Genomic DNA, 26,498 nt, shown 5'->3' with positions numbered 1-26,498 from the left:
GTTTGCCTTGCCTCAGAGCCGCCACTAGGTTCCGGCCATTGTCACACACGACTATGCCTGGCTGTAGGTTCAGCGGTGTGAGCCAAAGATCTGCCTGCTCTTTCAGAGCGGTCCACAACTCAGCATTGTTTGTCACCTAAGCATATTAGCTTCAGCACAGCCTGTTGCCGCTTGGCCGAGGCAGTGCTTCCAGCTTGTGACTGATGTGGTCATTTCGGAAATGGAGGCTGAGATGCAGGAGCTGTAGACTGTGGGGGCAACCCTGATTGACCTAAAGGCCGCAATCTTAGGCGTCGGGAGGACGTGTTCCATCCCAAGGTCCGACTGGGTCCCGGCTTCCACTATGTTAACCCAGTGTGCCGTCAGCAAGATGTACCGTTCCCTGCCCACGAGCACTTGTCCATGTGTCCCTGGTTAGGAGGACTTTCACGGTAACTGCATTATTGAGGGCACGGCTAATGTTTTGGGACACGTGCTTGTGTAATGCGGGGACAGCACGCCGGGAGAAATAGTGGCGGCTGGGGACCTAGGGACGGCCACCGCCATCAGATTGCTGAATGCTTCTGTCTCCATGAGCCTAAAAGGCAACATTTCGAACGCAAACAGTCACGAAATGTGGGAATTTAGTAGAGTGGCCTGTGGGGCGTTGGCTGCGTATTTGCTCTTGCGTTTTAAGGACTGGGGTATGCACAACTGAACGCTGCACTGGTACAAGGATGTGGACATGCTTCCTGACCCTGCTACTTGAGAGTGTGCAATTACAGGTGCAGGGCAGGAGGCATCTTCGCATGCACCATGGACAGGTGATTGGCTTGCATGCACAACAGTGGAAGAAGCGGTGGTGCCACCCGCAGACACTCTTCCTGGACCCTGGAGTTCGGCCCACAAAGTCGGGTGCTTTGCTGCCATGTGCCTGATCATGGTGGTGGTGGTCAGGCTGGTAGTTTTGCCATCCCTGATGCTGATGCTGGCCTGGTAGGTGGTGCAAATGGCCTTTGTGTGGTTATCGGCAGAGTCTTTAAAAAACAACCAGACTCGGGAAGACCTAACAGTTGTACTGGCAACTTCCTTCGTGTTGGTGTTACGGTGAACGTTTGCCTGCCTTCTGTCTGCGGCCACCACACTACTTCTTCCTGCCTGTTGGCATGCTCTGCCTCCCTCCCCCTGTGTCCTGCTGTCCTCGCTCTTCCACTTCCGCACCCTGGTCCTCCTTTTGAATTTCTGGCAATTGTGTCTCCTCATCGTCCACCTCTTGTGACACTTGTCGCCTTCGTGTGACCGTGGCTGCTCAAATATTTGGGCATCGCTACATGTGATCTCCTCTTGCCCCTCTCAAGTGGACTGGGCAAGAGACCCGAATCTATAAATGGAAAAGTGAACAGCTCTTCGGAGTGTCCAAGTGTGGGATCTGTTGTCTCCAGGCACTCGGCATTATCTGCTATTCAACCAACAACCTTTTGACACTGCTCTGGGTTCAATAGTGGTGTGCTGCGGTCCCCTAGGCATTGGTACAGGAAGGACAGGCGAGAAGATATGGGTGTTTGTTGTGGCACAATTTCAGCTTGCCCACGGCCTCGGCCTCTGCATGCACCATCACCATTACGCCCAGTTCCCCGTCCCTTGCCACGGGCCTTGCCCATTTTAAATGGAGGCCAATATCTTCCACACTCACTACAAATGGCTGAATTTGGAGCGAAGTTATATGTGATCTATGTGACGGAGAAACCACAGTTTTAAATACCTGGCCTGTAGGTAACTATTTTAAACAGCAAACCGGTGTCAAACACTTCGCTGACACACTGAAACAAATTTTTAATGGAGGCCAGAAATGGTAGTATTTTCTGAAAACGTATATATGATCCGTGTGACGGAGAAAATACAGTTTTAAATAGCTGGATTTTTAGCACTGTATTATTGAAAGGACCTGGCTGTATTCTGCAGTGCCAACAAGCAAATGTCGCAGAAAAACTGTGTTCTCTGGATTGTTTTTTAAGCAAATAATGAGGATTAAGATCCAAAAAAAAAGTATTCCTGGCCCCTGAGACCTGGGCCTTTGTATAGAAATATCTAACAGCAGCAGAAGGCAGAATTGGAATGGAGCCTCTTGTGCTATATGCACTGCAGTCTGCTATATACACTGCCTGCCTGCCTATGTACACTGCCTGCCTGATATCTCTGAAGATGGATTAGTCCTCACGACTGTTTGTTGAGATGCATATGTTTGGATCTGTTCTACCTACACTACCTAATAAACAAGCGAATCTCTCCCTAGCTCAGCAGTACCTCTCCCTACTCTGCCTGATTGCGGAGTAGACTGACGAGTACAGCGGCGCCAGGTCTGATATAGACCTGATGACGCTGTGCGGCCAGCCAATCACTGTAATGCCACAACCAACATGGCTGCGGCATTACAGTGAGTGATAAGCTATCCCTGCATGTTCATTGGCTCTGTAAAGAGAGCCAAACATGCAGGGAGGGGACCCGAGCATCCGCCCGAGCATCTCGCAAGTACTCAGCGAGCTCCAAGCATCTCGAGTACTGAGATGCTCGGGCGAGTACTTGCGAGTATGCTCGCTCATCACTAATCTGAGCTTCTATATCAGAATTGTGTTATCAGTTATTTCCCACATATACTATTTAGTAATTAACAAGTGTGGTGATCCTTTTGTGTCTCTAATTATGTATTAGTGGTCAAATTTGACCATTTAGGAATATACTATGGGCTATTGTAGATGGAAGTGACCCAAAGTGTACATATACTGTATATACAGTGTGGAAAATAAGTATTTGACATACTGACTATTTTGCCAGTTTTCCCACCTACAAAGAATGGAGAGGTCTCTAATATTTATTGTAGGTACACATCAACTGTGGAAGAATCTAAAAATAAAAAACAGAATATCACATTGTATGATTTTTAAATAATTAAATTACATTTTATTGCATGAAATAAGTAATTGATCATCTACCAACCTGCAAGAATTCTGGCTCTCACAGACCTGTTAATTTTTCCTTAAGAAGCCCTCCTACTCTTCTCTTCTTACCTATATTAATTGCTCCTTTGTTACATGTATAAAAGACACCTGTCCACACACTCAATCAATCAGACTCCAACCTCTCCCCCATGGCCAAGACCAAAGAGCTGTGTAAGGACACCAGGGACAAAATTGTAGACCTACACAAGGCTGAGATGGGCTACAGGACAATTTGCGAGCAGCTTGGTGAGAGGGCAACAATTGTTGGCACAATTATTAGTGATGCGCGAACGTGCTCGGATAAGGGGTTATCCAAGCATGCTTTGGTGCTAACTGAGTATCTTTGGCGTACTCTAAAAACATGTTCGCATTACCATGACTTCATGTCTCGTGGCTGTTAGACATCCAAAACATATGCAGGGATTGCCTGTTTGTTAGGCAATCCCTGTATGTGTTGTAGGTGTCTAACAGCCATGAGACATGCAGCCACGGCGAAACAAACATATTTTTTTAGCATGTAGATTATTTATTATCAGAAAATGGAACAAATACAAGATGACTGTCAATCTTCCTCAGCCTGAGGCTCCATGCTACATTTCGCCTCGTGCGGTAAGGATGATTCTGAGAAAGGTCTGGAATTCGTCCAGAACTACATGGTAGGACCTGGTCAATCATCTGAAGAGAGCTGGGAACACAGTAACAAACATTACCGTTAGTAACACACCATGATGTCATGGATTAAAATCCTGCAGGGCACCCAAGGTTCCCCTGCTCACACCAGCACATGTCCAGGCCTGTTTGAAGTTCGGCAGTGACCATCTGGATGATCCAGAGGAGGCATGGGAGAAGGTCATGTGTATCAGATGAGACCAAAATAGAACTTTTTGGAATCAACTCCCCTCGCCGTGTTTGGAAGAAGAAGGATGAGTACAACCCCAAGAATACCGTCGCAACTGTGAAGCATGGTGGGGGGAAACATCATACTTTGCGGGTGCTTTTCTGCAAAGAGGATAGGAAGACTGCACCTTATTAAAGGGAGGATGGGGTCATGTATCTCGAGATTTTGCCCAACAACCTAATTCCCTCAGTAAGAGTATTGAAGATGGGTCGTAGCTGGGTCTTCCAGCATGACAATGACCTTAAACACACAGACAGGGCAACTAAGGAGTGGCTCCGTAAGAAGCATTTCAAAGTCCTGGACTGGCCTAGCCAGTCTCGAGACCTGAACCCAATAGAAAATCTTTGGAGGCAACTGAAAATGTTGTGCATCGACAGCCCCGAAACCAGAAAGATCTGGAGCAGATCTGTATGGAGGAGTGGGCCAAAATCCCTGCTGCAGTGTGTGCAAAGCTGGCCAAGAACTACAGGAAACGTCTAACCACTCTAATTGCCAACAAAGGTTTCTGTACCAAATATTAATTTCGGTTTTTCTTTTCTATCAAATTCTTATTTCATGCAATAAAATGCAAATTAATTATGTAATAACCATACAATGTGATTTTCTGGATTTTTTTTCAAGATTCTGCCTCTCACAGTTGAAGTCTACCTGCGATAAAAATTACAGACCTCTCCATTCTTTGTAGGTGGGAAAGCTTGCAAAATCCGCAGAGTATCAAATACTTAATTTCCACTCTGTATGTATGTTGGTGTGTGTGTTGCCGTGGTAGCCCTTTCAAGAAGAGCTAATTTGGATTAAGATATATTATCTCTAAATCTGCCATTTTTGTTCAAATGAAATAAATACGATGCATTGGAGAAATAACACACAGCCAGTGTCTGAGTGTATAATTCTTGTCTGCTCTCAGAGCACAAGCAACACGTATGGACAAATTCATAAATAAATGTGGTCTCCGACTGGGAAGGAGGTTACATCCATGCATGTAAAGGACATATGTATACAAAATAAAAGGACACCTGTGCCAGAAATTCATAACCCCATTGACATAGCTGAAGCATTTTGTTGCTGTTACAGCTCGCTGTATAATATTCATGGACAATACCACGACATGCCACCTAATATTCTTGAAACAAAATATGGACACTGCTTTTCCTTCCAGACAGACCCCTGAGCAGGATTTACTAGACAAAGCTTTCACTGAACAAGAGATAGGAGAGGCCAATAAATCATTCCCTATCGGGAAGAGCCCTGGGCCAGATGGATTCAATAATAGATTTTATAAGATATTTGTACCCATGTTATTACCATTTTAGCCGAAGAGCTCAATAATATCTCAGAAGACTCCCCTCCTTTGCCCCCAATCAGTTAAGAGTCATATAATGGTTTTTCTCAAAGCCTGGAAAAGAACCAAATGCCTGCCCTAATATTCATCCAATATCATTCATTAATGTAGATGTCAAAATATTCTCTAAAATAATTGCACCATGGCTCTCCCACTACCTACCCTCAATTGTTAGCAGCGATCAGGTTGGCTGCATTAAAGGTAGAGAGGCTCGTGATAATACGGATAAAACATTGTTAATTTCACATACAAAAAAAAACCAGGGGATCCCAATGTGCCTTGTTTTTGTCAACACTGAAAAGGCGTTCAACAGAATGCACTGGACTTTCTTGAAGAGCACATTGCCACAGATTGAGTTGAGCTCTTTCTTGTTATCTAAAATTCTATCCTTCACTGACCCTAAAGTGATAGGGTAACCGGCCTTCTATCTGACACATTTTCTATTAAAAAGGGGACGAGACAAGCGTGTCCCTTATCACCTCTGCTATACACATTGATGATGGAACATTTAGCTGTAGAATTACATAAAATTCCTGATATTAGTGGAGTTACTATAGGCTCACACAGCGTCGGACTGGAGTACATTGGGCCCACCAGAGAAAATCATTCTTGGGGCCCACTACGTAGCTACATAGAAATAAATATAAGACCTCCAATTGTGTGGTAACACGCTAATATCAGGGTATAATATAAGATAGTACACTTCTTATTGTTATAGAAAGAGATGGCGCCCACATTTTGGTGCAAACTCAATGATAAATGTCCCCTGATGTGTAATAACAGCTAAACCAATGTTTTATAGCACCAGCGTAGTGGATGGGATTTTATGACATCTCATCCATACGCTGAGAAAATCCAGAGCGTGAATTAACCGATGCTGCGGATATTCACCACCGACTTCATCCTTTGCAATACAAAAGGATCAAGTCAGGCTACATTCCCACAGAGTGAAGCCGCTGCGGCCCCGACACTGCAGTAGAGTCGCAGCACTTCCGCCCTCATTATGCTAATGAGCAGCGCCATTTTTTTTTTCTCCTGTGGACTTTCCTAATAGATGTTAGTCTATTGGGAAAGTCCACATGTGGACCCACAAGAGAAATTGACATGCTGCGGATCTGAAAGACGTGCCACTTGTCAGAATCCGCGGGTGATCCGCAGCCTGAGATGCACACATAGTGGACATGGGATTTCTAGAAATCCCATCCACTATGCTTTAACATCTGGCCACTGCAGTTTTGACACTGCATAAACACACAGTTTCAAAACCGCAGAGAATCCTGAACGTGGGAACATAGCCTCAGTGGTAAAGGTGAACCAGCAGTAAAGACAACAATATCTGCACTATATCTGTGTGGATATTACCGCTGTTAATTTGCTATGGGTTTTCCATTGTAGAAATTCTGCAGCAAATGCATAATGTGAATGTATCCACTAATAGTGGTGGGGGCCCTAAATCACTTATGTATGGCGTTATTAGTGATATAAAAAAAGAGCTTTCCCTTACTTAAATCTCTCTGCCACATTTAAGGCCATAACTTCTTATCAAGGGCCTCACTTTGCTAGTAACTTTTAGTAAGACTTTTAGTAAGTCAGGGGTGATACAGGGAGAGGGGACTAAGTCAGTCATGGGTGATACAGGGAGAAGGGGCTAAGTCAGTCAGGGGTGATACAGGGAGAGGGGGCTAAGTCTGTCTGAGGTGATAAAGGGAGAGAGGTCACATGGGTTGATACAGGAAAGGGGTCGCAGTCAGAGGTGATACAGGGAGAGGGGGCTCAGGTCAGGGATGATACAGGGAGAGGAGGTGCAGTCAGGGGTGATACAGGGAGAGGGGGCTCAGGTCAGGGGTGATACAGGGAGAGAAGGTGCAGTCAGGGTGATACGAGGAGAGGGGGCTCAGGTCAGGGGTGATAAGGGGAGAGGGGGCTCAGGTCAGGGGTAATACGGGGGATGAGGATCAGTTAGGGGGTGCAGTCAGGTGTGATACAGGGAGGGGGTGCAGCCAGGGGTGATATGGAGGGAAAAGCCTCAGTCAGAGGGGATAAGGGAATGGGGTGCACCGTGCAGTCAGTCAGTTGTGAAAGGGGCGATGAGGGAATATGGCCCCCATTCATCCTTAAGTAACTTAACCCCTTCCCCTCTATCATCCCTGACTAAAGGCCCCCCCATTTGTATTTACTCACTGTTAGGCTGGCAGGGGGAACCTCCTTCAATCATTGCCAGCAGCTGTAAGGCTGCGTGCCCACTATGCGTTTTTCAAGCGTTTTTGCCGCGGAATTTCCGCAGCGAAAACGCTTGATAATACGTGCCCCATGGTCCCCAATGAGAATCCGCATGTGCTGTGCACATGCTGCGGAAATTTCCGATGCGGGTATCATTGCGGAAAAATACGCAGCATGTCCATTAATTTTGCGGACACGCAGCGTAATTGCCGCCATTGACTTGCATTGAAATGCATAACATCCGTATGTACAGTCATGGCCAAAAGTATTGAGAATGAGACAAATAGTAATTTTTCCAAAGTTTACTGCATCATTTTTTGTAATGGCAATTTGCATATACTCCTGAATGTCAAAGAGTGATCAGCTTAACAGCAATTACTGTACTTCCAAAGTCAATATTTGCCCAGAAAATGAACTTTAACCCCCAAAACACATTTCAACATCATTGCAGTCCTGCCTTAAAAGGAGCAGCTAGCATCGTTTTAGTGATTGATCCATTAACACAGGTGTGGGTGTTGATGAGGACAGGGCTGGCGATCAATCAGTCATGATTAAGTAAGAATGACATCACTGGACACTTTAAAAGGAGGCTGGTTCTTGGTATCATTGTTTCTCTTCAGTTAACCATGGTTATCTCTAAAGAAACACGTGCAGCCATCATTGCACTGCACAAAAATGGCCTAACAGGGAAGAGTATCGCAGCTACAAAGATTGCACCTCAGTCAACAATCTATCGCATCATCAAGAACTTCAAGGAGAGAGCTTCCATTGTTGTCAAAAAGGCTCCAGGGCGCCCAAAAAGACCAGCAAGCGCCAGGACCGTATCTTAAAACTGTTTCAGCTGCGGGATCGGACTACCAGCAGTGCCGAGCTTGCTCAGGAATGGCAGCAGGCTGGTGTGAGTGCTTCTGCACGCACTATGAGGCGGAGACTCTTTGAGCAAGGGCTGGTTTCAAGGAGGGCAGCAAAGAAGCCACTTCTCTCCAGAAAAAACATCAGGGACCGACTGATATTCTGCAAAAGGTACAGGGAGTGGACTGCTGAGGACTGGGGCAAAGTCATTTTCTCTGATGAATCCCCTTTTCGATTGTTTGGGACATCTGGAAAACAGCTTATTCGGAGAAGAAGAGGTGAGCGCTACCACCAGTCTTGTCTCATGCCAACAGTAAAGCATCCTGAAACCATTCATGTGTGGGGTTGCTTCTCAGCCAAGGGAATCGGCTCACTCACAGTCTTGCCTAAAAACACAGCCATGAATAAAGAATGGTACCAGAATGTCCTCCAAGAGCAACTTCTCCCAACTGTCCAAGAGCAGTTTGGCGCCCAACAATGCCTTTTCCAGCATGATTGAGCACCTTGCCATAAAGCTAAGGTGATAACTAAATGGCTCATGGAACAAAACATAGAGATTTTGGGTCCATGGCCTGGAAACTCCCCAGATCTTAATCCCATTGAGAACTTGTGGTCAATCATCAAGAGACGGGTGGACAAACAAAAACCAACAAATTCTGGCAAAATGCAAGCATTGATTATGCAAGAATGGACAGCTATCAGTCAGGATTTGGTCCAAAAGTTGATTGAGAGCATGTCAGGGAGAATTACAAAGGTCTTGAAGAAGAAGGGGCAACACTGCAAATATTGACTTGCTGCATTAACTCATTCTAACTGTCAATATAACCTATTGGTACTCATAATATGATTACAATTATATTTCTGTATGTGATATAAACATCAGACAAACACTAATAAAAACCAGAGGCCAGCAGATCATGTGAAAATATAATTTTGGTGTCATTCTCAAAACTTTTGGCCATGACTGTATACATGTATACATGCGGATGTTAATGCGGTTCAATGTGTGGATGGTACCCGGGGCTGGAGAAGAGGAGACTCTCACCTCCAGACCCAGGTACCATGGTACCTGTAAAAAAAAGAATTTAAAATAAAAAATAAATATATATTTACATAGAATTATATAGAAGGTTTGCTGTGTCTGTTAACGTAGTGTCCAGAGGCTGGAGGCGCTACCAGGAGACAGGCCAGTACACCAGGAGACGTGGAGGGAGCCATAGGAGGGCAACAACCCAGCAGCAGAACTGTTACCTCCTCCTTTGTGCAAGGAGGAACAGGAGGAGCACTGCCAGAGCCCTGCAAAATGACCTCCAGCAGGCCACAAATGTGCATGTGTCTGCACAAACGGTTAGAAACCAACTCCATGAGGGTGGTATGAGGGCCCGTCGTCCATATATGGGGGTTGTGCTCACAGCCCAACACAATGCAGGACGCTTGGCATTTGCCACAGATCACCAGGATTGGCAACTGGCGCCCTGTGCTTTTCACACATGAAAGCAGGTTCACACTGAGCACATGTGACAGAGTCTGGAGACGCCGTTGAGAGCGATCTGCAGCCTGCAACATCCTTCAGCATGAACGGTTTGGCAGTGGGTCAGTAATGGTGTGGGGTGGCATTTCTTTGGAGGGCCGCACAGCCCTCCATGTGCTCGCCAGAGGTAGCCTGACTGCCATTAGGTACAGAGATGAGATCCTCACACCCCTTGTGAGACCATATGCTGGTGCGCTTGGCCCTGAGTTCCTCCTAATGCAGGACAATGGCAGATCTCATGTGGCTGGAGTGTGTCAGCAGTTCCTGCAAGATGAAGGCATTGAAGCTATGGACTGGCCCGCCCTTTCCCTAGACCTGAATCCGATTGAGCACATCTGGGACATCATGTCTCGCTCCATCCACCAACGTCACGTTGCAGCACAGACTGTCCAGGAGTTGGCGGATGCTTTAGTCCAGGTCTGGGAGGAGATCCCACAGGAGACCATCCGCAACCTCATCAGGAGCATGCCCAGGCATTGTAGGGAGGTCATACAGGCACGTGGAGGCCACACACAATACTGAGCCTCATTTTGACTTGTTTTAAGGACATTACATCAACCTTGGATCAGCCTGTAGTGTGTTTTTCCACTTTAATTTTGGGGGTGACTCAAAATCCAGGCCTCCATTGGTTAATACATTTGATTTCCATTAATGATTTATGTGTGATTTTGTTGTCAGCACATTCAACTTTGTACAGAACAAAGTATTCAATGAGAATATTTCATTCATTCAGATCTAGGATGTGTTATTTGAGTGTTCCTTTATTTTTTTGAGCAGTGTATATAGGTTTTATTACTAGATGTAAAGAAGAAAACTAAATACTGTAAAATAATAAATCTCCTCATATGTTTCCCCTTATTATCTCCAGTAATTGTATTATTACTGTTATGCACACGCCCGGACTGACTGGGGTGTGCTTGATTAGTGATCCCACTGTACCATGAACCGAGGAGTGCCTGGAGGGGCGTAACTAAGTATCAACCCGATCCGACCAAGGTCGCATGGCAGCTCAGTCGACTCCGTGCACCAGGGAGGAACCGAGCAGAAGGACCAGGTGCTACTCCAGGTCAGACCCCGGACATCGCTGTTGGAATGCAGGAACTGGGGAATGCAGGAACAGGCAGGTTAGGCTGGCATACAGACAGGTGGGTATTGGCAGGCACAGTTGGTATGCAGACAGGTGGGTACTGGTAAGCACGGCTGGTATGCCGACAGGGAGGTACTGGCAGGCACGGCTGGCGTGCAGATAGGGAGGCACTAGCAGGTTGGAGCGCAGGCTGGATAGGGTCCAGTACAGACTGGGATACAGGAACAGAGCCGCAGATGCGGTAGACAAGCAGAGTAAAGCGAAACCGCCGGAGCGGAGGACAAGGCAGAGCAGAGCGAAACCGCCGGAGCGGTGGACAAAGCAGAGCAGAGAGGAACCGCTGGTTCGGTGAGCAAGCAGAGCAGAGCGAAACCGCCGGAGTGGTGGACCAGGCAGAGCTGAAAGAAACCACTAGTGCGGTGAGCAAGCTGACAGAGCGAAACCGCAGGTGCGGTGGACAAGGTAGAGCAGAGCAAAACCGCCGGAGCGGTGTACAAGGCAGAGCAGAGAGAAACTGCTGGTGCGGTGAGCAAGCAGACAGAGCGAAACCGCAGGTGCGCTGGACAAGGTAGAGCAGAGCGAAACCGCCGGAGCGGTGGACAAGCAGAGCAGAGAAGAACCACCGGAGCGGTGGACAAGGGGGAGCAGAGCGAAACCGCAGGAGCGGTGGACAAGCAGAGCAGGACAGGGCTGAAGGTGCAGGCAGAGAGGACTGGGCTCTGTTCACATGGAACAGACAGGAAAATACAGGAAGACGGTTAGAACACAGGAGGTAGATATGGAGGAAGGGAAAAGAGACAAGCAGAACCAGATACACACAAGGTACTTACAACGAAGTAGCGAGTGAACTCTAAAGTCACAAACAGAAGTAGAGAGACAACGAGTTGGAGCTAGGTGCAGGTTCAGACACTGCAGAAAAAGGGAAGGTACGGATATAGAAATAAACAGACAACAGGCTAGGAGATAGTTCAGACAGGAACTGACACTGGAACGAAGTCACAGGTAACAGGCCTGGGAATACAGCCCCCAGGATGGCGGAAACAGACAAGATGAGAACAGGACCTGGCAACTCAGAGGCGAAGGAGCACACTGATTGTTAGTGTTGCTCAGGCACCACCTTCAGGGTGGAGGGGGTTTAAATATCCAGTGACTCACAGCAATAGGCTGGGGATGCATTAGGAGCGCGCCCACAGCAGCTATAAGAATCAGGAAGCAACCGGGCCGCCGCCCTAAGCAGTCAGACAAGGGACAAGCACACAGCATGAACTGGAGCAAGGTTTGCAGGCTGGACTGATGGGTAAGATTGCGGTCTTGCATAGTGGGAGGTGGTGCACTATGCAAGCACGCCACCAGGGATGTTACAATTACACAGGATTTTTATGATGTTACATCGGCTCATCTTCTTCTCATTCAGGTCTCTACAATATCAGATCAGTGAAGATCTTCTATATAAGAGAATTTTCCTGATTTTATCCATCAAGGATGGATATGGACAGAGACAAGATGGTGGAGAGGATGTTACACCTCACCCTAGAGATCCTCTTCCGGCTTACTGGAGAGGTGAGAGATTCTGATGACGTTACATGACATCATTCTTATCTATGGGAATAACAGATGGACAGAACTGGAGAGGTGAGGACTCTGGAAATGTCTAGAGTGAGATGTATTAATGTGTCTCTCCATAACCAGGATTACACAGTAGTGAAGAAGACCTCTAGTGAGCGCTGTCAGGCCCCTGTGTCTGAGGGATGGGGAACACCCCTGAGCCCAATCACAGGGCCTCCACCTCACCCCCTGATACATGAGGACATCAGTGACCAGAAGATCCTAGAACTCGCCTACAAGATGATTGAGCTGCTGACTGGAGAGGTGACACTGCTGGGAATGCTGGGACATTATACAGTAACGCTATGAAGGGATCGGGGGGATGATGGTATCATTGTATGTGTCAGGTTCTTATAAGGTGTCAGGATGTCGCTGTCTATTTCTCCATGGAGGAGTGGGAGTATTTAGAAGGACACAAAGATCTGTACAAGGACGTCATGATGGAGGTTCCCCAGCCCCTCACATCACCAGGTAATAGACAGGACTAAATACACACGGCCTATAATTATCTGTATGTAAAGAACAAATTCAGTCCATGAATTTTCTTTCCTCCAGTTCTATCCAGTAAGAGGACAACACCAGAGAGATGTCCCCGTCCTCTTCTTCGACAGGACTGTAAACAAGAAGATCCCAATGTTCCTCAGGATCATCAGGTAGATGGAGAGAAGGTGTCATGAGATTTCCCCTATGATGTGTAGACGGCTGTGAAGGTCTTGTGCTCAGTCTTGTTTTATCCACCAGTATTATATGTTTTATACTTGTGTAATGAGAACGGTGGAGATGGCAGGATTAGAGCTGATCATAGATGGGACTTCTCCATCTGTCTGTGACTTTTACGATATTTGTTTCAGGGTGAAGATCTGACCCATATTAATACTACAGAGACATATGTGAGGGGTGTTGAGTGGTGTAAAGAGGAGATTCCTACATATGGCTGGCCAGGTGAGTAGTGACCACTAAATACAGAGAAGTCATTGATTCTTCTCAGTCACCGGTTGTGGTTGCTTTATCAGTAGTGTAGTCCGACCTTATCACAATCGTGTGATCTCCATTTTGCCTCTAGATCACAACATTCTCCTCCACCCAAAACTGTTGAAATGACTTTGGGTATTGAAAACCCTTTTCTATAGAACTTGCAACCAGGAAGATCCACCTCCCCCTGGGATCTCAAATTTGGACTCATTAGACCAAAGCACAGATTTCCACTGGTCTAATGTCCATTCCTTGTGTTCTTTAGCCCAAACAAGTCTCTTCTGCTTGTTGCCTGTCCTTAGCAGTGGTTTCCTAGCAGCTATTTTACCATGAAGGCCTGCTGCACAAAGTCTCCTCTTAACAGTTGTTGAAGAGATGTGTCGGCTGCTAGAACTCTGTGTGGCATTGACCTGGTCTCTAATCTGAGCTGCTGGGTTAACCTGCGATTTCCAAGGCTGGTGACTTGGATAAACTTATCCTCAGAAGCAGAGGTGACTCTTGGTCGTCCTTTCCTGGGGCGGTCCTCATGTGAGCCAGTCTCTTTGTAGCGCTTGATGGTTTTTGCAACTGCACTTGGGGACACTTTCAAAGTTTTCCAAATTTTTCAGACTGACTGACCTTTGTTTTTTAAAGTAATGATGGCCACTCATTTTTCTTTACTTAGCTGCTTTTTTCTTGCCATAATACAAATTCTAACAGTCAATTCAGTAGGACTATCAGCTGTGTATCTACCAGACTTCTGCACAACACATCTGATGGTCCCAAGCACATTTATAAGGCAAGAAATTTCACTTATTAAACCTGACAGAGCACACCTGTGAAGTGAAAACCATTTCCGGTGACTACCTCTTGAAGCTCATCAAGAGAATGCCAAGAGTGTGCAAAGCAGTCATCAAAGCAAAAGGTGGCTACTTTTAAGAACCTAGAATATAAGACATATTTTCAGTTGTTTCACACTTTTTTGTTAAGTATATAATTCCACATGTGTTAATTCATAGTTTTGATGCCTTCAGTGTGAATGTGCAATTTTCATAGTCATAAAAATACAGAAAAATGTTTAAATTTAGAGAAGGTGTGTCCAAACTTTTGGTCTGTACTGTATACCCGTGCCTTCGGAGATGAGTATATGGTGCGTATATATTCATAGAAGGGGCCTACAAAAGACATTCCTCTCAACACTATATACATCCAATCCCATCTTACATTGTCAAAAGCTTTTTCAGCATCTATTGCAGGTAAAGCTGGTGTTTCTCTTGTCCTTGGGTTAAGATTTATCTTAAGTGTCAATAGTACTTTTCTAATGTTTCTCGTGGCCGGTCTACCCTTGATGAAACCTGACTGTGCGCGTGATATTAGCTTTGGCATGATGGTGGCCAATCTATCTGCCATTATCTTGGAGAGTATTTTGTCAACATTTCTGAGAGAAATCGGTCTGTATAAGCCCAGGGCCATTGGGTCTTTTCCTGGTTTATGTAATAATTTGATATAGGCCATGACGCTTGAATTAATCATTCCTTTTCCCTCCAGTATGTCATTAAATAGATCTGTTAAAAGAGGGACTATGTCTTCTATTATCGTTTTGTAGAATTCACTTGTGTATTCATCTGAGCCTGGTGCTTTGTGGTTGTGGAGTTTTTTGATGGTGGTTATTTTCTCTTCTAGTGTGATTTTGGCGTTTAGGTGTTGTTTAAACTCATCTGTCAGTTTTGGTAGTTTAACCCTTTCTAGTAAAGTGCTATTTCCAAACTTTTCAGTAGAGGTGTTGCTATACAGATCTCTGTAAAAGGATCCTAGTCTTTCTGTTATTTCCCTGGGATGTTACCCTTCGAGTCCTTCAAACATTGGGGGCCTTGTACTGTTAACTTATTTCTCACCAGATTCGCCATCATTTTCTCTGATTTATTTCCATATTTGGATAAGTTAATTTCGAGATCCCGCTGGTATAATTGTTCCCTTTTTTCCACCCACACGATCTTTGTTCCTTCAACCACTTTTCCCTGTTATGTTTATTCATACTGGTTTGAAATTTGGTGTAGGCATCTCTAAGTTTCTCAGAGGCCTCCTCGAATTTTTTTTGAGTGTTTCTTTTTTTGCCACAGACATATGACATTATTCTGCCTCTTGTTACCGCTTTTACCATTTCCCATAGTCATTTATTATTTTCCCTATTCTCTTCGTTATCTATTAGAAAATCTGACCACTAATCCTTTACTCTTAGGGTGAAGCCTTCATCATCTTTCAATAAGGAGGAGTATCTCCATAACAAATCTGAACCTTTTGGCGTGTATCAGCTATATCTAACAGTATCCATGCATGATCAGATATTACTATGTTTTGCATCTGGGTATCCTCTACCCTTCTTAGTATGTTTGCCGATATGAGAAAATAATCTGTTCTGGATAGCGAGCCACACGCATGCGAATAGAGAGTGGACTCCCTATTCTGAGGGTGTAGTAGTCTCCATGCATCACCTAACCCCATAGACAAACAAAATGGGTAAAACTCTATCCTGTCTTTTGGCGGTTTTGGTCGCCTTTTGATAGTTCTTCCTGTCCTCCTCAACATTGACCACCTAACTTAGAGCACCTCCCACTATCCTATTTGTGCCCAGGTCTGCTATTACCTTTTTCTCCAGTTGATGAAAGAAGATTTTATTATTTTTATTTGGTGCATAGACATTGTATAAGCTATACGTTTCTCCCCTACAGGTAATGACAGAATATGAAGTCTACCGTCTTCTCCCACATAAGTTTCACTCATCTGCCCATTTATATTTTTATTCATTAATGTGAGCACCCCTGCTTTCTTATCAACTGATGATGCCCCGAAAACTTTACCCACCCACATTTTTTTCATTCTCCGGAAATCTTTTTTTTCAAAATGGGTTTCTTGGAGTAGAGCTACATCTGGCTTCAGGCGTTTCAGGTGACAAAGAATCATCATATGCTCTTGCGGAGAACGTATCCTTTTAACATTCCATGAAATTATTCTCATAATTTTTTCCAACATTTTTTTGGGTTACCTTTTCCCCCAACTGTCTGGTTTTTCTCCCCCATTTTTTCCCTTTTCTCCCCCTTTCCCTGCTTTCAGCTGCAACTGTTCAAGTGAGATAACGTGTGTAGATGAACCGCTCCAGGATTGTATTTTATTATAGATCCCTACAAACAAAACTTGGCTTTTTTAAACTGTAAACATGAACCAAACTTGATGACCATGTTAATAAATGACCCTAAGCTTATATACAGTATTTTAAGCTTCTTTGACTTCACTTCTTCCTGGTCAAATCTCCCTCACCACGGCACCTCCTGTATCATTTTATTTATTTATCTATCACCCCGTTTTTTTTGCCACATTTTCCTTTCCGATTGTTCCTATAGCCCCTCTTTTCAAATTATACCCTTATTATTGTCCCCCCCCCCCCCTCCCCCAGACTCGTCCAACATATTACATGAAAATACAAAACATTCAGTACCCTCCTACCAGTTAGCCCTTAACGGATATTACTGGGGAGTGACCAAGATCTGGATGAGGCAAAGTGGTGAGACACTTGGAGGGTATATGTGAGGAATATCACAGAGTCTTATATAATCAACGTCCTGAGTAGACTCCCATATCTTTCCCCAAGAGTGCTTTTACTCATTGTCCCAACAGTTCTTTCTTTTCATGGGGTTTTTGATCTCCTGTCTTGCCTTTGCTTTCTCGGTGAATTTGATGAGGAGGGGGGTGATCACCCGATGTCTTCTTCAGGTGTTCCTTGAGACTCTCTAGGATCTGTTCTTCGTGCATAGGGGCTGTACTGTTGTTGTAGATTCAAGATGTTATCCATGAACGCTTCCGCTGCTTTCGGATCTGTGAAGGGTCTGGAGTATCCATCCCACAGTCTTATATGAAGAATTGCTGGATATCTTAATTGAAAACGTATATTTTTGCTAAATAAGACTGAGAAGATTAAAGCAAAGGATCTGCGTTGTCTGGTTACTTCAGCTGAAAAGTCTTCAAATAGTGGAAGTTTTACCCCTCGGACCAACAGGGGCTGTCTGAGGCGGCGATATTTCTGTATAATGTCATTTTTATCAGAAAAATCAAGATACTTTACTATTACTTGTCTTGGTCTTTTATTGTCCCCTTTCTCCATATTTCCTGGTGGACCAATGCGGTGCACCCTTTCAGATTTGCGTCCTGTTGTGATGTCCGGTGCTTTGGGTATGTCTATTTCACAGAGTTTTTTCAGCTCTTCATAGGGGAATGTCTCTGGCAGTCCCACTATTCCGAGATTACTCCTTCTGGATCTGTTCTTCAGGTTGTCTATTCAGTCTCTCAATACAACATTTTCTCTTGTAAGTCTAGCCAGACTCTCTTGATCAGTGTGCGCATCGTCCACTATTGCAGATATCCTTGTTTCTATTCTGTTTATTTACTCAGTGGCCTCATGTAGCTGTTCCTGCATTGCCTGCAGTGCCTGTGTCACTGATTCTTTCAAGGTATGTAATATCTCAGGTAATAGTTTATCGGCCACCTCCGAGGCCAGTCTCTTATAGTCCAATCCCAGTACCTGGGTGTCTCTGTTACCATCAGTGCCAGTGTTCATGTGCGTCTCCAGCCTGCTTTCCTCTGCAGTGGCGCGAGCGTCTGCATGTACCAGCACCATGACACCTCCCTGAAAGCGCGGGCTGTCTTGTTTTTGGCATTGCTGCGCAGTAGATATTTTTCCATGTAGGTGGGACGCGTGCCCCACCGTTCAGTCTTCCTGACTTGCCTGGTTACGGAGCCTATCGCCGCTATTTGTAGCCGGTATTTTAGTAAGGTCTGTGGAGGTGACGGGAGCTCAGGAGTCATCCTCCCTACATGACCAGCGCTGGAACCAGAAGTCCTCAATTTTGCATTTCTATTGGAAATCAAGATCCTAGAGTCTGGAGGAAGAGTGGACAGGCCACTATCCAAGCTGCTTGAGGTCTAGTGTGAAGTCAGTGATGGTTGGGGAGCCATCTCTTCTGCTGGTGTAGGTCCAATGTGTTTTATCAAGACCAAAGTCAGCGCAGCCGTCTACCAGGAAATTTCAGAGCACTTCATGCTTCCCTCTGCCGACAAGCTTTTTGGAGATGGAAATTTCATTCTCCAGCAGGACTTGGCACCTGTCCACACTGCCAAAAGTACCAATACCTGGTTTAAAAACAACAGTAGAACGGTGCTTGATTGGCCAGCAAACTCGCCTGACCTTAACCCCATAAAGAATCAATGGGGTATTGTCAAGAGGAAGACGAGAGACACCAGACCCAACAATGCAGACGAGCTGAAGGCTGTTATCAAAGCCACCTGGCCTTCCATAACACCTCAGCAGTGCCACAGGCTGATTGCCGCCATGCCACGCCACATTGATACAGTAATTGATGCAAAAGGAGCCCCAACAAAGTATTGAGTGCATTTACTGAACATACATTTCATTAGGTCAACATTTCGGATTTTAAAATCATTTTTCAAGCTGTTGTTATAAAGTATTCTAATTTACTGAGATAATGACTTTTGTGTTTTCATTGGCTGTAAGCCATAGTCCTCAACATTGACAGAAATAAACACTTGAAATAGATCTCTCTCTCTGTAATGACTCTATATAATATGAGTTTCACTTTTTGTATTGAAGAACTGAAATAAATTAACTTTTTGATGATATTCTAATTTAGTGAGATGCACCTGTATAAAACCAAGAGGCTTGGTTTTTATGACAGAAAATGTGTTGGTATTAATACAAACCGTATTGGAATCCCAAGGCTTTTCATTTCTGGAGCCCAGCCCGCCTAAACGTGTCAGCTTCCATTTTTACCATTATACCTCTGGAAGAACCTTTCCTCCAGCCACGGGGCAGCTGCAGCGGCTTTTTATGTTCTTATAGGTGTTGTGCCTACACACAAGAGCCTTAGGTTAGTGCTATCATCGATTATAACCTATCCCTAACCAGGCGGAATTGCCCTATTTTGTATGCGCTTCTGTCCCTCTCCAGAGCTTTTCAGTCTATAGCAAAAGTGACTATTTTGATTCCACAGCCACTTTCTGGAAATTATCAAGAAGTGCATGTTGGAGAGTGAAAATTGCAAATGTGTCATTTTATTACCCAACACATAGTGCCCAGATTGTGCTCCAGGAGACACACACCGTAAATTAAGTGGGTTCTTCTCACAATAGTAATTCCAAATACATGGATGCTAAGTATGGTTTGGTCACACTGCAAGGCTCAGAAGCGAGGGGGAGATTTGACTTTGGGAGAGTGGATATTGCTGGATGGGTTTATGGAAGCCATGTTGCTTTTCAAGAGCCTTTATTAGACTATGAACTGTCATTGTCTTGGTGAATAATGTAATTTTTTAAAGAACATGCATTTTAAGGAGTGTTTGTAGAAATGTTCAAAAATATAAATTTGAAAGATATTTTATTTAAAATTAATAATTGTGTTTTTTCTTAGCAGATGATTATACCAGGAGATCAGAGGGACAGCTGACAACTTCAATTTTTAAATCGGATGATCTCGAGATCCCACAGGATACAACTGAAGTGAATGCCATTACTCCAGATATAACATCATCCCTTCACAACAAAGATCTATCATCTGATCCTTTGAAACAGGTCCTGTCTTCTGATTCATTACCGACTACTAAGGAAAATCAAAGTCACAAAATAAGCATTAAAAAACAAACTGCTTCTAAAGCAAAGAAGCCATTTTCACTTTCAGAACCTAGCAAAAGTTTTCCCCTCGAAAAATCTTTCCTTAAACATCAAAAAATTCACACAGCGGAGAATAGATTTTCTTGTTCCAAGTGTGGGAAATGTTTTAACCAGATATCAGATCTTGTTTCTCACCAGAAAATTCACACAGGTGAGAAGCCTTTTTCATGTTTAGAATGTGGGAAATGTTTTAACCGGAAAGCGCATCTTGATTGCCACCAGAGAACTCACACAGGGGAGAAACCTTTTTCCTGTTCAGAATGTGGGAAATGTTTTAACCAGAAATCAAATTTTATGAAACATCAGAATACTCACACAGGGGAGAAGCCATTTTCCTGTTCAGATTGTGGGAAATGTTTTAATCAGAAATTAGATTTTGTTACTCACCAGAGAACTCACACAGGGGAGAAGCCTTTTTCATGTTCAGAATGTGGGAAATGTTTTAACCGGAAAGCGCATCTTAATAACCACCAGAGAATTCACACAGGGGAGAAGCCTTTTTCATGTTCAGAATGTGGGAAATGTTTTACAGAGAAATCAAGTCTTATGAAACATCAGAATACTCACACAGGGGAGAAGCCATTTTCCTGTTCAGACTGTGGGAAGTGTTTTAATCAGAAATCAGATCTTGTTACTCACCTGAGAATTCACACAGGGGAGAAGCCTTTTTCATGTTTAGAATGTGGGAAATGTTTTAACCGGAAAGCACATCTTATTAACCACCAGAGAATTCACACAGGGGAGAAGCCTTTTTCCTGTTCAGAATGTGGGAAATGTTTTAATCAGAAATCAGATTTTGTTAAGCACCAGAGAATACACACAGGGGAGAAGCCTTTTTCATGTTCAGAATGTGGGAAATATTTTAAACAGAAAGCTCATCTTGTTATCCACCAGAGAACTCACACAGGGAAGAAGCCTTTTTCCTGCTCAGAATGTGGGAAATGTTTCAACCAGAAATCAAATGTTGTTATACACCTAAGAACCCACACAGGGAAGAAGCCCTTTTCCTGTTCAGAATGTGGGAAATGTTTTACAGAGAAATCAAGTCTTATCAAACATCAGGGAACTCACACAGAGAAGAAGCCCCTTTTTCCAGCTTAGAATGTGGAAAATGTTTGACCAGAAATCCGATTTGGTTAAACACCAGAGAACCCACATAGCTGAGAAGCCTTTTCCATGTTCAAAATGTGGGAAATGTTTTGTGAATAAATAATCTCTTCTTGGTCACCAGAAAACTCATACTGGGGAGAAATCTTTTTCATGTTCAGAATGTTGGAAATGTTTTAACCGAAAATTGTATCTTCATAAAGGGGTTGTTCACTACTAGGACAACTCCTTCTCATTCCTCATGTTTGGCCTTGTTAAAATAAAAACACTCATACGCACCTCCCGTTCTGGCACTGTTCCATTGGTGTCACAACTTGCTTTCCCGGGGCTCACATAAAGTTGTTACATCACACAAGCTCTGTGCCCAATCAACGCCGCCTTCACTGTCCTCGCCTTTGGATGTATTGAACATCAACAGGAGGGACATAGCACCAAGAGAATGCACACACTGAAAGCACTCTCGTCAGACCGTGTTCCTGGGGGAATTATAAGCAATTTACAGCCTCCAACATGACTTTCGATATGGGAAAGAAAGAAGAGATCAGAGGTTAGTCTGAGGTCCTCCACCTCTGTCAGCATGCCTGGTGTGCAGCGTTTCTTATGGAAGGTCTTATCTTCCTGCTCCAGAGCTATTACTGCCTCACCTCAGCATGGAAAAAAGCAGTCTAAACCCTCATGATGCCAGACAGCTCCAGCCTGTAAGTCCTGCAGCAATTTCTCTCTTAATGTAGGCCTCACAAGAAAACAGCTCCACAAATATCCCTGTATGCTCACCAAAGCCCCCATACTGTGCAGTGCTTGCTTCACAGGGACATTTACCCCCCCAGCCACAGGTTATTCTGATGTGGGGAACAACATAACTTATTTGTATATCAGATTGTATCTATCCCTACTAAAGAAGATATGGAGCAATATATTCAGAGGCTGGAGACCACATCCAATACTGAAATACGTCCCCTCACTTCTATCCTGTCACAGCTTACTGACGAGGTACAGAGATTAGAGGATAATGTCGTCCAAGTTAGAGGCCATCATAATGTTCAGAAACTAACACTGGATCTTCACAGCCAGTAAATAAACCATCTGTTTAATATGGTTGATGATCAAGAAAATCACAATAATATCTGGATAAGGGGTATACCTGAAAGCATCAATGCACAAGTGATTATGCCAACACTGCGATCATTATTCAATAATATTCTTGGTGATCCTATTGATAAGGAGCTGGAGATTTTAAAGGCACACCGTACAATAGGCAATCATGGCCCAGATCCTGAGCGTCCAAGGGACATTACCTGTCGCATACATTTTTTCAATGTAAAAGAGGCCATTGTGAGGAAAGCAGAGGAGTTGAGTCCTGGTGATTTCAATGGAAAACGCATATAATTGCTCACATATCTATCCTGAATGACACTTGCTAAAAGAAGGGTATTGAAACCACTACTTGATGCCCTCTGGGAAAATGGCCTGATGTACTCCTGGGGGTACCCATTCTAGCTGTAAATTTTCAAAGATCCAAGCAACATGAGACCTGTTTGTGATGCCCTGGACATTCCATATATCTGACTGGCCACCTGCTCCACCATTGCCACAGAGAGTTCCAGCACATCACAGAAGGCGTTCAATGGATCAGGAACTTGATGGTGATGCAACCAGATGGGAAAGGAACCTGCCAATCATATGAGCTCCTGAAATGAATCTAGTCTTCCTTGATGAGAGAGACAGTTTTCAGATGATTACTTATTTCTTTAAGCATATAATTAGATACAGTTGTGCACAAAAGTTTACATACCCTGGCAGAATTTTTGCTTTCTTGGCCTTGTTTCAGAGAATATGAATGATAACAAAAAAACTTTTTCTCCACTCATGGTTATTGGTTGGGTGAAGCCATTAATGTGTTTTCTCTTTTTTAAATCTTAATGACAACCAAAAACATCCAAATGACCCTGATCAAAAGTTCACATACCCCAGTTCTTAATACCGTGTATTGCCCCCTTTAACATCAATGACAGCTTGAAGTCTTTTGTGGTAGTTGTGGATGAGGTTTTTTATTTTCTCTGATGGTAAAGCTGCCCATTCTTCTTGGCAAAAAGCCTGCAGTTCCTGTAAATTCTTGGGCTGTCTAAAATGAATTGTGCGCTTGAGATCTCCCCAGAGTGACTCAATGATATTGAGGTCAGGAGACTGAGATGGCCACTCCAGAACCTTCACTTTGTTCTGCTGTAGCCAATGACAGGTCGACTTGGCCTTGTATTTTGGATGGTTGTCATGTTGAAACGTCCAAGTACATCCCATGTGCATCTTCCGGGCTGATGAGTGAAAATTTATCTTCAGTATTTGCTGATAACATGCTGCATTCATCTTTCCTTCAACTTTTACCGAGTTTCCTGTGCCTTTGTAGTTCACACATCCCCAAAACATCAGCGATCCACCTCTGTGCTTTACAGTAGGAAAGGTGTTCCTTTCATCATAGGCCTTGTTGACCTCTCTCCAAATGTAACGTTTATGGTTGTGGCCAAAAAGTTAAATTTTGGTCTCATCACTCCAAATTACCTTGTTCCAGAAGTTTTGAGGCTTGTCTCTGTGCTGTTTGGCGTATTGTAGGTGAGATACTTTGTGGCATTTGCGCAGTAATGGCTTTCTTCTGGCGACTCGACCATGCAGCCCATTTTTCCTCAAGTGCCTCCTGATTGTGCATCTTGAAACAGCCACACCGCTAGTTTTCAGAGAGTCCTGAATTTCAGATGATGTTATTTGTGGGTTTTTCTTTGCATCCCGAACAATATTCCTGGCCGTTGTGGCTGAAATCTTTGTTCGTCTACCTTTGCTGTGCTATACAGTTCAACTACCTTTTTCCATAGATCCGTTGAAAATTCTTTTGCTTTCCCTATGACACACAATCCAGAAACGTCCGTGCACACACACTGATTACCAGCAAACAGGTCACAGGTGAGGATGTTAATTCTGCTGGGGTATGTAAACTTTTGAGCAGAACTGTACCATTGCTACAGCTGTGGATACAAAAGGTCTAATATCCCATATTTATAGGCAGTTACTGGCCCTATATTTGGATAAATATCCTTTGATAGTTAAGACAAAATGGGAGGAGGATGTGGGCCCCTTATCTGAGGAGCAATGGGGGAAATACTGGATTTGACACCGAAACTTTCATTGTCAGAGTCACAAAGATTGTCCTGAATTCTTCTTATTCATAGGGTATATAGATCCCCAAGTATTTTATTTAAAATTGAAATACAAACGGATGACGCATGTCTTAGATGTGATCAAAATGACGCCCACCTGATGCATATGACGTGGGAATGTGTAAATATTGGCGACTACTGGAAGGGTGTGATCGCTCTTGTACTATCTGTATTTGGGATACAACTTCAGTTGGAACCTAAAATCTGTATCCTAGGACTCCTGGGAGAGGACGTAGACCCAGACTCCATATGGCAATAGCTAGCTCAGGAGTATTATTCCAAGCCAGAAACTTGTTGGCACTACATTGGATAGACAATTCTCCCCCAACAATAACAGAAGTAAAATCCAGGATAAATAACACTCTATGGTTGGAAAGGGGATCTTATATTAAAGGAACGCTCTCAAGAAATCCATACACATATAGGAACAATGGTTAATTACCCCAGGTATTGCTTCAGAAAAGCTCAGAAATACTATACTAGACCGTTTGTCTATTTCCTTATAGTAAACCAGGAATTTATATCCAAGGTGTCAGCAAATAATAATTGTCTCAGTCCACACAATTGCCTCTTCTTAGATATATTCTTTTTCTTTTGATGTCGCAATAGGGAAAAAAATAAACAGTCAGGAAGTATTCAGATATTTATGTGCAAATGTAAAATTACTGTTCCAAAACATTGTACTATAGAGCGATATTGGAATTTATATCATTGTAAACCGGTTCTTGTATTGTTTACTGGTTTTTCTTTCTTTTTATTTTTTTTTGTCATAAAGTTTATTTAAAAAAAAAACAAAATGTTGGTCTTTCTTTGTTTTGTTAAATAAAAATGATCTGATTGAAAAAAAGAAAGGAGCGAAGGTCTTTACTAGATCAAACATATTGTTATGATCTGCAACATAAACTAAGGAAAGATAGGGGAAAGCTGTCCCTACAGTAAGACTAAGCTGAATCCCTATGATGTAGCGGGCTGCCTGTTCCTTGTGAACAGACCCGCCTTCGTCCTCGGCTAGTCTGAATGGAGACCTATAGAAACAAGGGAGGGGTCCCTAAATGAACTAAGGACTGGGACAAAAATGGGACACCTCCTAAACAGAAGTTGTTGCAGAGCAAAAAGGACAAACTGACAAAAAGTACTAAAGGTCTCAGAGGACCAAGAACTGACAGAGATAGGCACCGAAGCACCTGGCTAGAGAGACAGTCTAAACAACACTGAAGTCCAGCAAAGCCAGAAGGGCGGAGCTGGAATATATAGGCAGCTGGTCACGTGACCGCAAAACACAAGATAGCAAAAACTAACAGGAGGGTTCTAACACATATACAAAATATCAAGATCACATGTGAAGGTACTTGTACGAATTCGCAAATAAATGTGGTCTCTCATTGGCAAGAAGGTTACATCCTCAGATGCAAAGGACATACAGTATAGATGAAAAGTTTGGACACACCTTCTAATTTAAAGATTTTTCTATATTTTCATGACTATGAAAATTGTACATTCACACTGAAGGCATCAAAACTATGAATTAACACATGTGGAATTATATACTTTACAAAAAAGTGTGAAACAACTAAAAATATGTCATATTCTAGGTTCTTCAAAGTAGCCACCTTTTGCTTTGATGACTGCTTTGCACACTCTTGGCATTCTCTTGATGAGCTTCAAGAGGTAGTCACTGGAAATGGTTTTCACTTCACAGGTGTGCCCTGTCAGGTTTAATAAGTGGTATTTCTTGCCTTATAAATGGGGTTGGGACCATCAGTTGTGTTGTGCAGAAGTCTGGTGGATACACAGCTGATAGTCCTACTGAATAGACTGTTAGCTGCTTTTTTCTTGCCATAATACAAATTCTAAGTAAAGAAAAACGAGTGGCAATCATTACTTTAACAAATGAAGGTCAGTCAGTCTGAAAAATTGGGCAAACTTTGAAAATGTCCCCAAGTGCAGTTGCAAAAACCATCAAGCGCTACAAAGAAACTGGCTCACATGAGG

The 26,498-nt window shown here is 43.7% G+C and overlaps 1 protein-coding gene across 6 annotated transcripts in view; it reads left to right on the top strand.

Annotated features, from left to right (window-relative positions):
• Positions 1 to 24,417, top strand: part of LOC141192326 (uncharacterized) — a 36,494-nt gene extending 12,077 nt beyond the window's left edge. For 2 of the 6 annotated variants that reach the window (XM_073661820.1, XM_073661818.1), the window contains exons 2-8: positions 10,687 to 10,884; positions 12,320 to 12,465; positions 12,595 to 12,774; positions 12,858 to 12,981; positions 13,066 to 13,163; positions 13,362 to 13,452; positions 19,937 to 24,417. In XM_073661820.1, coding sequence (XP_073517921.1) covers positions 12,388 to 12,465; positions 12,595 to 12,774; positions 12,858 to 12,981; positions 13,066 to 13,163; positions 13,362 to 13,452; positions 19,937 to 21,297 — 1,932 coding nt within the window. In that variant the 5' untranslated portion in view covers positions 10,687 to 10,884; positions 12,320 to 12,387 and the 3' untranslated portion in view covers positions 21,298 to 24,417. Of the gene's footprint in view, positions 1 to 10,590; positions 10,885 to 11,406; positions 12,203 to 12,319; positions 12,466 to 12,594; positions 12,775 to 12,857; positions 12,982 to 13,065; positions 13,164 to 13,361; positions 13,453 to 19,936 lie in introns of those variants that run through there. The other 4 variants (XM_073661824.1, XM_073661819.1, XM_073661823.1 and 1 more) reach the window with 4 other exon arrangements.
• Positions 24,418 to 26,498: the final 2,081 nt, after the last annotated feature.

This window comes from Phyllobates terribilis, unplaced genomic scaffold (assembly GCF_046119375.1).
Source record: "Phyllobates terribilis strain yellow unplaced genomic scaffold, ASM4611937v1 Scaffold_60__1_contigs__length_8166268, whole genome shotgun sequence".
NCBI lineage: Eukaryota > Metazoa > Chordata > Amphibia > Anura > Dendrobatidae > Phyllobates > Phyllobates terribilis.
The sequence above is the reverse complement of the archived record's forward strand: the minus strand, read 5'-3'. Positions and strand labels throughout refer to the sequence as shown.